Raw genomic sequence first — 11664 nt, 5'->3', positions numbered from 1 at the left:
TGTCTTTCAAGGCCCCAACTCTCTGCCGATCCACGACCCTTGACCCTCAAAGCTGAAAGGGGCCTGTTCCACTTACGGATGAGGAAACTGAGCCACAGGAAGTGACATCCCTATCGCAAGGTTCAAAAATACACAGGCAAATCCAGGTAAGCCGAGGACTTCTTCATCCAAACTACGTGCCGAGGACGGCCTCCTGCTCAGCTGGAGCCATCACTTTGTCCTGTGAAGAGACTACCTTTCTGTTGTCCTTTGGGAAGATGGTGGGATATAATCAGACACAAAACAAGAGTACACAGGGGTCGAAGATGTCGGGCAAGACTTAGCAAGGAGAGGCTGTGTTCCCCCGCTCTCCCGAGGCCACCTGGAACTCTTGACCTGCCCGAGTGCAGGAGATGGTAGATTCTATATTCTCTTCGGGGCACATCCCACCACAAATCATCTGTCTTTATCACAGGAGTGTGCTGGGTGGGTACCGGTAGGTCTGTGTGCTTCGACCATAAAAAGGCTCTGTTACTTGTGGGGGTCAGAGGTTTCGGGATGAATGTCTTGTAGCATGATCCGTCGGTATCCGAAGGGATCAGGTAACCCTGGGCAGTGGCCTATGAAGAGATTTCCTTTACAAGTAAGGAAAACTAATAAGCCACTGTGGACGGCCTACATGCTCTTCGGCACTCAAATTCCTAGGCTGCGTCTGAAAACGCGCTTCAAAGCTCACATTCATTTGTTTCCAAGGTACCGGTTTTTAGGTTTTATAGAGGCTCTTTTGAGGAACAAAAGTCTGCAAAGTCCTTGTGAGGCTCAGGCTTTGGGGTTCATTCTATGGGAAAATGTTTTCGCGAAGGTTCTTTGCCCTAGTAACCTACTGAGGAAGCAGACGGGAGAGCGCCTGCCCAAACCGAATCAGATTAGTTAACACATCTAACCCAATCGATCGCACACCAGGCACTATTCCACGTGTATAAACTGTCTAGGAATGGCTGTCATCCCCCTAACGACCCCATGATGTAGAAGAAGCCATCATCCCCGCGTACCTGCGGGGGATTGTGCAATCTGGAGTTTCTGAGGGTGGGACACAGAATCAAACCCTGGGGGTCTCACTTAGATCTGCACTTTGAGCTGCTGTGCTGTTACTTCTGGAGAGAGTGAATGGATGGAACGTCGGTAGGGAAGATTCCAGTGGCATTGAGGCCTCAGTTGTGGTCTCTGAGCAGCCCCGCCTTGCCCAGAGCACCCTCACCGCTCTGTACCCAGCCCCCCCGGACGAGGTGCCTTACCTGGAAAGCCTGCCTCAATCCCTCCATCCTGTTCTACTTGCCCTGCACAGCGTTCACCACAAGGTGAGTGCTATTTAATTGATGTGCTTAATATGTGTATTCATATTGTTGGTGGTTTCTCATAGTACTGACAACGCCAGGGCAGCAGGGCTCGGGGAGGGGGTAGAGTTTTGTGTCTTTTCTTCAAACGTTGCCCAAACACAACAGTGCTTGACACACTGGCTGCTAAATAAATATTGGTGGAGAGAGAGTGGAAAGCAAAGAACGCCCACCAGCAGGCTGTGCCCCCCACCCCCCACCCCCGTCTGGAAGATTAGCCAGAGGGCTTCGATGCCTCTTTCAGATCTAACAACTTTGGATTCTGAAAGCAGCCCACACTAGGATTTTCAAAACACGGCCACCACGGCGAGTGGTGAAACTCAAACCTGGAAGACCCAGTTTCCCGACCTATGCAAGGGGCGCATGACCAAGTGGTGGGCAGTGCCTCCGAGGCGTGGGAGGCATCCCGACCTACGGCCTGACATCAGTCTCAGCCTCTCTGGCCAGGGGAGCAGCTTCTGCAATACGTAGAAAGTTCCAGGCTCAGCTAGGAGAGTCCTCGCGATTTTCTTCAATAGCGCCCACCCCAGTCCCCTCTGCCTCTCCTCCTAGCCTGCTTTCTGTACAAACCCCAGGGCTTTAACTTTCCTCCCGGCTGTGAGCCTTCTAAAGAGTGGCTTCCATGGGCATCTCCTCTCCACTCCCCGAAGCACCTGCCACAGTCCAGCCCAGACGTAAATTGATGTCTAAGGGACGGGTTTTCCCAATTGTATTAGCCTGAGAGCTCGTGAACAGGCCTGGCAGGCGCCTGTAATGGAAATCTGTCCCCTCACTCCTTCCTCTGCTGCCATCCATCCTGCTGGCATCTGCCAAGACCCTGTCACCTGTCAGCGTCACCTGCCAGTCACCAGGCCAGAGCTCTGCATCAGAGGTGCATGAGAGCCATGCCTGCCTTAGGGGAGCCCACAGGTGAGGGGCCTCGGAGAGTGATGAGGCCAGCGCTTCTGTCTCCAGAGACGATGGGAAAGCTGGAAGGGTGGCAAAGGTCCTTGGGGGCGGGGCGGTTCCAGGGATTCTTCCCTAAGGAGATGACATTGGGTTTACTGTTCAAGGTTGAAAGGATTTCAAGCAATACAAACTGGCTGAGCCGGGAGGGAATAGGAGGAAGCAAGTGACAGACCAGAAAGAGAGCCTGGTGTGGCTGGACTGAGGATCACCTGTGGGGGGCAGAGGGTGGCCAAGCTGGGGAGCCGGGCTGGCAACGGCCTCTGTGCCAGGCTGAAGGGTCTGGGCTTGATCCTGTAAGTTGGGGGGAACTATGGGAAGGGTGTATGTTATTTAGAAGGACCAATATGCATGATGTGGGTGGATGGGTGAGCCAGTGGGTAGTGGGGCCACTGGGAGCAGAGACAAAGTCGATGTCACTAGGAGAAAACTGGGCTCACTGTTACAGGACCCAAACCCTTGTCCAGGGTTGGGCCCCTAATTTCAGATGTGGACTCCACCCCAGTTCTGTGAAATGAAGGAATTCGGTGAGATGCTCCCTCTAAATTCCCTGATGTATTGATCTGATGTAGAACAGTTCTCAAAACTGCTCTTGGAATGCAGAAGTGGTGTCGCATGTTATTGGAACTCTCCAATTCTTCTGTGACTAGAGCAATTACTTCTAGATAATTGCAGAGCTAAATTGGGAACACTTTCCCTCCGCTGGGTCAGGAAAGGCAAATATGTGATTTTTCACTTTAGTTGCAGTATTTTTAGTACATATTTATGATCCACCTAATGCAAATGGTTTTTGTTATGTAATATAAAGAACTCAAAAAGGGTGGTTAAACTAACAATGAGAAACAAGAAATCACAAACATTTAAAAGAAAAGCAAGAGTGTCAGCTAGGGATATCAGAGAACATAGAATATGGCTCTGAGCTTCCCAGCAGCCAGAGTGAGAACAGCACGGTAGACATTGTAGGTTTGTGCCCTCATTTACCTGAACTACTGTTTTCTCCACAACTAAATTTCCATCTCATCTGATACACGCAGGGGGGTCCTTTGAGGATCCCACATATCAATCAAAACATCGGATGACTGAGTTGGGCTTCGAGAATCTCAGGTGCTTGAGTAATTTGGGGTCACTTAGCTGTATTTTGGCTCACAGGGACACAAATAAGTGCACTGGCTGAATGACAATTCAGAGGGTCCCTCCTCTTCGAGAATCTCAGGTGCTTGAGTAATTTGGGGTCACTTAGCTGTATTTTGGCTCACAGGGACACAAATAAGTGCACTGGCTGAATGACAATTCAGAGGGTCCCTCCTCTTCTAGGCTGGGGAGAGGCACCAGCAGGAGGACTGAGGGCATTTTACCTGCCAGATTTTCCCCATCATCAGTGCGTCAGACAGCTGTCCACTTGCAGTACCTCCAACCTCCAAGCTCTGGGGCTGGCTGCAAGCCAGGATGAGGGTGGTCTCAACTCCCATTCGCCTTTCTGAAATGACCAGACAGGGACCGGCATGGTCTGGGATTGCCCATCTGTATCTCTGACACACAAGGCAAGGTGGCCAGGGAAACCAAACCATCTCTCTCCCAGGCCTGTTTATTTTTTCTCTGTAAAGCAAAAGACCTCTTTCAGCTCAAAATTCTGAGATGAACAAAATCCCAGCAAAGTCCCCCAGTACCACCTTTCCACATGATCGCGGTCAGTTCTGAGAAGCGGAGTGCTTCCAAGCCTGGGTGTTAGCTCCCATCGGGGCCATTCTAAGAACCCTCTCCCAGGGAGCTGAGCGAAGCCTCCTTCCAGGGTCCTGCCTCTGCAAGGTTAATCCAGACGCTGCCCTGGGTGACATGAATGGGAAGCAGAGCTACAGCACCCACAGGGCCTCAGGTGACCCCAGGGTCTCCCCTGCGGTTGGCACTTGAGGGGGCTACAGAGCTGCGCCTTCCTCAGTTACACTGTGGTGCGTGATTGCTACTTCACTGAAGGCAGAGGACAACTTCCACTTTTCATTCTACCACAATGCTTAGCCTAGACCCTTGCATGGGTTCTAGTAAGTTTTTAAGAATCTTGAATTCTTGGAGTATGCTCTATACCAAGATCTGAAACCACCTACCAATAAAGATAACCATTAGCAGCAGATACAAGTAACACTTCTCATTGTAAAGGGTTGGTATGGGAGAGGCCTTTGGCTCAATGGTCAAGAGGCCTACATTCTAACACAAGGTGCAGTATGTGGATTCAGCACCAGTTTCTGGCTCCCTGCCAGTGGAAGCCCTGGGAGACAGCAGCAGATGGCTCCAGTAGTCGGGTCTTGCCACGCATGAAGTAGACCTGGATCCTTGGCCATTGCACGCGGTTGGGGAGTGAAATCAGAAGATAGGACTTCTTCCTCGGGCAAAATCTTTTAAAAGTGCTATATGCCTGCAACAGCCAGGCCTGGGCCAGCCCAAAGCCAGGAGCCCAGAACGCTGGTTCTCTCCCATGGGTGGCAGGGGATCAAAATACTCTTGCACCTGCTGCCTCTCAGGGTGCACATTAGCAGGAAGCTGGACCTGGAGTAGCAAACTCCTGGGACACTTGAATAAAGGTAATAATGGCCCTGGTATTGCGTGTCCAGCTCAGCCCCACGAAAGGGCCAACATACACAAAAGTGCTCTGCAAACTGTTGAGTGCTGTGGTCCCAAGACAGAGTCCTTAAAGTCTTTATTCTGTGTAACCACAGAAATGCCTTAACCCCACTCCCACCTCTGGCTCCAGGCACGCCCACCCAGAACTGTACAGAGATACAAGGGCTGCCTGTGGAAACCAAGGTGCCCCCAAGTTATGGACCACTTGTGACTACCACTTTGAGGGTCAGCCTGAGAACTAGCGCTTGCTTCTAAGGAAAAAGTTAAACTGCATCATTTAATTGCTATTTATTTTCATAAACATGAGGTATTTCAAAGTGCTATAAGATGCAGCACTAAATATATACATTTTGAAGAAATTAAAACACAGAACTTTGCAGTTACCCAGTTCTATGCACCAAACATGAACAAATACATTAACAGGAAGAAACAGGCTAGGAAAAAGGCATATATATATAGTAAATTTCTTTACAAAAGTTTCTTAGTTCAAAAAGTGATAAAGTAATATCTACTCAAAACTTTCACAACTCATTTTCATACGAAAATATAAGTATCAAATTTAGTTATGTTTCAGCATCATACTAAAGCATACAGGCAGTGTAAGAATTAGTACAGTACATAACAGAGATTAACAATATATTTGTATACAAAACATGCTCCTCAAACATTGAGGTATTATTACAGTACTCAGGTGTGAACGGGCCAGCCTACTACTGGCCGCGAAAGCCACCGCTCATTACCCAGGACGTGTACAAAAGGCGGGGGTGTCAACGGTATTTACAGAAATTCCCCGGGGTGGGGGGCGGGGGTGGGGGAAGCAGATCCGGCACCCCCTTGGTGGCATCCGCTGGAAAAGCACCATTTTGTAAGAGAAGGAATGACTTTCCGGCGTTCAGGACGAGGCTCCGGGCTGACGTCGGGGCAGCGTGGGCCGCTGTCACCAGCAGGGGCCACCGGCATCCATCCATCCATCCATCCATCCATCCAGCCCAGGTCCCTGCGGTGGGCGCCCCACGCGTAGGGGGGGTGGGGGGGGAGGGTCCCGCTTCCCACCCCAGATCCAGGTCGGCAGAGGGGAGCGATTTGAAAGTAAACCAACATTCTTAATGTCAACACAATGTTTGTTTAAAAAAACAACAACAACAACAAAACAATCCAAATGTGCAAAGTGGCAGTGACTGTGGGTCGGAGCAACCTCTAGCAAGTCCGAGCGTGTTCGATCCTCTTGAGCAGCTGCTCCTGCCTCGCCTGCAGCTTCTCCTTCTCCAGCAGCAGCTGGTGCTCCTCGGCCTGCAGGGAGTGGACGTACTCGGTGGCCTTCTTCAGAATGACCACCTTGGCGGCCTTCTCGTTCTTCACGAGCTCGGGCACGTGGCCGCGGAGCGCCAGGAAGCTGGAGCGCAGGTCATTGCGGCGCTGGCGCTCCAGGATGTTGTGGTTGCGGCGGCGCTCGCTGTCCTCCGAGTCCGAGTGGCGCGGGCTCAGGCTCTTGGCCTTGGCGGGCACGGGGGTCTTGAGCGGCCGCGGGGACACCTCGCTCTTGGCCTTCTTCTGCGGCGGCGCGTCCTCACTCTCCGCGTAGGGCGACGGCGCGGCGTAGTTGTGCTGCTGGTGGATCGGCACGCAGCGCTTGAGGATGAGCTCGCTCGTCTGCACCCGGCCCAGGCCCAGCGCCGCGCTCTTGGGGCGCACGGTGATGGTGTACGTGGTCACCGCCTTGCTGCTGGAAGCCGAGCGCCGCTTCTCCACCGTGACCACGTCGATCTCCTCCTCCTCATCCTCCTCCTCGTCCTCTTCGTCATCTGGAGAGAGAGAGGGGGGTGAAATTCACACAGCTGCCAGGGTGGCACCCAGGCCGGGTCCCTGCAGCAGACACGGGCGGATGACTGGCAATGGGCACATCAACTTATCTCAGGTCTCTGTAAGTGCAATGCACCTGCAGATACCTACCCAGCCCCCTACCTCCGCTTTGCAGCAGGAGCAGGGGGCTTAGGCATGGGGTCAGAAGCAGCCCTGGCTCCTGACACAGCACCACCCGGAGGGGGGCTGGGTGCCCCACCCTCCTAGCCTCAGTTTCCTGAGCTGCTCAGTGGGGACAAAAGCAAAATGCAAAAGTTTTGCATTTAGCAGATGGGAGCTGCTCAGAGTTGGTCCTGGGAGACAGAAGCTCACTGAATGGCAGCTTTTACAATCGCCAGCCAGTGCGGCCCCTGGGAGCTTGTTTACGTTTGTCTCCACACCAGAGCATGGGAGTTCCACGCTTCACGACCTACACTTGGTTCAGGCGGGTTCCAAGTCCTCCAACAAACTCTAGGAACGAGTTCATTAACCCGGGAAGGCAAAGAACTGTTCTCCCTCACACTAGAGCCCTCCACTGAAGCACTTCTTCACGTACCAGAACCCTGGCTGCAGAGCCCTCGTCTACACTCCCTGTTGAGCCCCCAAACGGGAGCAGCTCCGCTCACACTTGCCAGTAATAACAGCAGCAACACAAACATGTAGTGTCATGTGCACTTCCCCTGTCGCCTCCTCTACCACCAGGCGGGAATAGAAAATTATTGTTTAAAATGCAAGCATGAAAATCAAAACACATCTTCTGCTTGATGTGCAGGGGACCGGAAAGCCGAACAATTGTGGGATTTGTTGTAAAGCCGAAATGTGAGGCTGTTCCAGTCTGTGGGTCCCTTTAAGCCAATGTTTTGGTTTTCTGCCAAGAAGACAGCTGTTGGGAGGAAGTGCTTCCTCACCGAAAGCTGTCAAGGCACAGACATTAAAGGGACAGTGCTCTTTCCAACTGGAGGCTTATCACCAAGTTTCCTTCCCGGAGCCTCAGAAGGAAATGCAGGCTTTTTATCCACCTGCGTTCTGCAAACACTGGCTTCCAAGACCCAAGGGAGGCCCAGCGGGGGCGTTCCAGTACTTGGGTGGGGTCTCCTGACACAGGCTGGGTGTTAGCCCTTCCCTTCCCCGGGGGAAAAACACCAACAGATGCACACTTAACCATAATCATCATCATATCAATGCACCAACAATCCCCCCTCCAGGGGGTCTGCATTCCTGGAGGCACTGTCGCCCCCCGCCCCCGTTGGGGGTGGAGTTACAGAACCCAACTCGGCCCTGGAAGGAGGCCTCCAGTCCAGCTGGAAGGACAAAGCTGCATCCCGCGTAGATCCTTGCAAACACACACCCACGCTGCTGAAGGCGCGGAAGGCAGGGGTGCCCTGACCACCCCCAACTTCTCAGCTCCCTGTTCAGCCTGCTGGCCGTCAATACCGCCGCCTGCCGGCCACGCACCAACAAATAGCCCACCACCCACAAGGGTGTGGGGGGGTCCCTTCCATTGGAAGAAGGGTGGAGGAAAAAAAGCGACAGCAGCCATCTGTGCAATCTTGCAGAGCTCCCGGGTCTTCCCGGCCGTCTTGCGCCCCTTCCCCGAGACCCTCTACACTGGGCGGGCTAACAGGTTTCTTTCTGCCCAGGCCACGCACCCAGCAGCCCCCTAAACCCGGTTTGGCCGCTAACTTTCCCCAGTCTTAGGTGGGGAACAGGGTGAGGGCGCGAGAGGGACCGGAGTGTGGCGCCCCGAGGGGAGGGTGGAAGGAACTTGCGCAAAGGTGACACTGGGCGGGCTGGGGGTGGGGGGCGGCGCCCAGCAGCTTGCGCTCAACTTCCTCTCCAGTCTGGGGAGAGGCCTGGAGCCAACAGCACCTTTTGGCCACCGGCACTGCCTCCGGCCCAGCCGGGCGCACCAACAAAGGGAAGGAGAACCCTCTCCCCTCCGCCCACACCCACCCGTAAGACCCGAGAGGCGGCCGGAGCCGGCCACGGGCCTCACCTGAGTCGCTCAGGGTGTCCTCTCCGGAGGTGCTGAGGGCCTTGTGGTCCCCGCCGCTGGCCGGGCGGCCGCCTGCACGCGGAGCAGCGGGAGCTGGGGCACCGGCCGGGACGGCCGCACTCGCCCCCGAGGCGCAGGGAGCGCCCGCCGCTGGGCCACCGAGCGCCGGGGCTGCAGGCACGGGTGCCGGCTCGCGCTTGTTCACCGGGAAGGGGAAGACCACGGCGGGATCCACGCACTCGGCGGCCGGGTGGGCGAGCTCGGCGGGCAAGGCGGCCCCGGCGCGGACCGTGCCCGCGGCGCCCCCGTGCCCGCGGCCCCCGGGGTTGGCGGCGCCCGCTCCCGGGGCCGGGGCGGCTGGCGGCCCGCGGCCGTGCTGCAGCTTCTCGCTCACGGCGCGCTCCAGCTTCTCTCGGGCCGAGAAGCCGCTCCACATGCAGTCCTGGAGGATGACCGGGTTGGGGGTGAGGCCGCCCAGGCCCCCCAGGCCGAACGCGTCCTCCTCGGCCGGGTTGCCCCACAGGTCGGCCTCGGGCAGCAGCAGCTCGGTGGCCCAGTTCAAGGGCTCCGGGCTGTGGTCTGGGAAGGCACGGCTGGGCGACAGCGGGGGCGTGGGCAGCAGCTCAAACTTCTTCCAGATGTCCTCGCCCGGGGGGGTCGAGTCGGGGCCGCCGAAGTAGAAGTCGTCCTCGTCCGGGTAGAAGCAGGGCTGCAGCGAGTCGAACTCGAGGTCTGCGTTCTTGCGGATCGTGCCGGGCATGCTGCCGGACGCCGAGCAGCTCGGCATGGGCTCGCCTCCCGGTCGGCGGCGCTGCTCGCGGTGTGGGGGGTGCTTCCTTCCCGTGGGGGGCCGCGCTGGCCTCGGACGCTGCAAACGACACACACACACACACACACAGCAGGGAGAAAGTGGGCACCGGAGCGGACCTGGGGGGAGACAGGCGGCGGGGCCCCGCTCCGACCCCGCTCCCCACCAAGCCCCTACTCGGCCCGGCTCTCCAGAAGGTGGGAGAAGTTCTGCCTCTGCCTGCCTGCCTCCCTCCCTCCTTTTGTGTACAAGCTGTCTACGACAGGGGGTGGGAGGGGGCATGCAGATGCAGGGGGTGGTGGCGGCTCTGCAACTTTGCAAACTGCCGCTTCATTCACACAAGGCGCTGCCCGGGGAGGCTGCGGAGCCCCAGCTCCCTACACAACCCCTCTCGCACCCGACCGAGGTAGGTTAAGGCCAGCTGCGCCCTGGAAGCCCCGAGCTCTGCAGCCCAGCGCCGGCGCACAGAATCAGGAGTGCCCTCAGTGTCCCCCGTGAACATGCAGCCTCGGAAGTGCAAACGATTCTGGAAACTTTGCAAATAGCCAAGACCCTTCCTCCAGACCGAGACGCACAACGGTCACCCAAACCCACAAACCCCCATCCCCAAATCGGAGCAGATGCTCCTGGCTTTCATGCACTGCAGGGACACCCCTGCCAGCAGCCTATTTCCCACCTCCCCGACCCCATCCCAGCTCCTCTAGACGCCTAACGAGGTCCTTTTCCTGGGGGAGCAAGCTGCGCCCGGGTTCCCGGGAGTGGCGCAGGGGCGCCAGGGCGGGGAGGGTTGCGGGGAGAGCCGCGGCTCCTGCCGACTGGAGCAGCCGCCGTGACCCAGATTCCCACAGCCGCCGCTTCGCCCCGCCTAACCTCCCTCTTCTCCCTCCGGGGGCACCCTTTGGAGAACCCAGCTTGGGCTGGAGACGCACCGGCGCCCGGTCAGCTCAAGCACAGACCGATCTCCCAGAGCAGGGCGAATCGCTTTCCGCTGAAGCCATTGCTCGCCCCTGGCTGGGGCTGCAAAAGGATTAGGGCGGGTCTCTCCCAGCTAGGGAGCCTTCGGGGGCTGGACAGGGCTTTTCAGGGAAAACCCCGAGACGGGTTTTGTTTCGCAAGCAGAATCGGTCCCCCGGGCATCTGCGGGCGCCCGGCGCGCGCGCCGCGCTCGCGTCCAGGGCTTGCCTAGCCGCGGCGCTCGCCGCTCCCGGGGCGCCGGGCGGTTTGCAAAGCCCCGCTCCTTACCTCGCGCCGACCGCCGGGGATGCAGAAGCGATGCTGCGCTGGGGTCTCCGGGTGGGCTGTGGGGGCGGGGGGGCCCTCGGGTGGCTGCGGTCTGTGCGCGCTTGCGCCCCACTAGCGCTCGCTCGGCTCCAGCCCTTTTCCCAGGAGTCCCCCGCATCCACCCAGCGCGTCCAGACAGATGACTGTCACTGGCTGCGCTTTGAAGCTCGGGGGATATTATTAACTGAAAAATCTGACACACCCGGGGGGCGGGGAGAGAAGGGGGCTGTGGCGCAGACCAGGGGGAGGGAGAAAGGCAGAGGAAAACGGCTTTACCCCGCCCTCCTCATTTCCATAAAAATCAGGGGAGGCGCCAAGGCTTTCGCGCCAAAAGCCACTTGCTTTTCTTCTTTTGCAGAGAGGAGACTGCAAAGCTGGGCGCGCGGGGTGTGCTCCTCCCGCCCTCTCGGGCCCCCCGGGCTTGCACCCGCTGCACTCGGCGAACCAGCTGCGCTCCCAGCCGTGCACCGCAGCGCCCACCCTGCGGGCCTGGCAGTCGCTAGGCGTTTAAAAAAAAAAATTTCTGGAGCGCTCTCCCGGGTGCGTGTGTCCGCGAGAGGGGAACCGAGGCTTCCGCCGCGGCCCCCGCCTGCCGCACCGCGCTCGCGCGCAGCCGTGGGGCCGGCTTCGCGGAGGGCTCGCTCAGGTGCGACCTCGGAGGGTGCGGGACGCGCCCCTTTAGGAACGAGACCGCAGGTCGTCTCCAGTTTCAAACTGAAAGGAGAGGGGCGCCCCCCTTGTTTGAAAATAAATAAGTGCGGGCAGTGAGGGAGGCGCCGCGGCGGTTTCTCCGGCCGAAGGCGACACCT

At 57.3% G+C, this 11664-nt stretch overlaps 1 protein-coding gene across 2 annotated transcripts; it reads right to left on the bottom strand.

The window, feature by feature from the left end:
* Window positions 1–6128: 6128 nt before the first annotated feature.
* On the bottom strand, window positions 6129–10973 carry MYCN (MYCN proto-oncogene, bHLH transcription factor). 2 transcript variants are annotated; one of them, XM_062210135.1, is made up of 2 exons: window positions 10817–10973; window positions 6129–6733 (listed from the first exon to the last, which is right to left on the bottom strand). In XM_062210135.1, exons 1-2 carry the CDS (start codon window positions 10971–10973, stop codon window positions 6129–6131), a joined length of 762 nt encoding a protein of 253 aa, XP_062066119.1. The 2 variants fall into 2 exon arrangements, with proteins under 2 accessions (XP_062066119.1, XP_062066118.1); XM_062210134.1 differs by lacking the exon at window positions 10817–10973 and adding an exon at window positions 8767–9553.
* Window positions 10974–11664: the final 691 nt, after the last annotated feature.

Source organism: Lepus europaeus, chromosome 13 (assembly GCF_033115175.1).
Source record: "Lepus europaeus isolate LE1 chromosome 13, mLepTim1.pri, whole genome shotgun sequence".
Taxonomy (NCBI): domain Eukaryota; kingdom Metazoa; phylum Chordata; class Mammalia; order Lagomorpha; family Leporidae; genus Lepus; species Lepus europaeus.
This window is presented reverse-complemented; position numbering and strand designations above follow the sequence as displayed.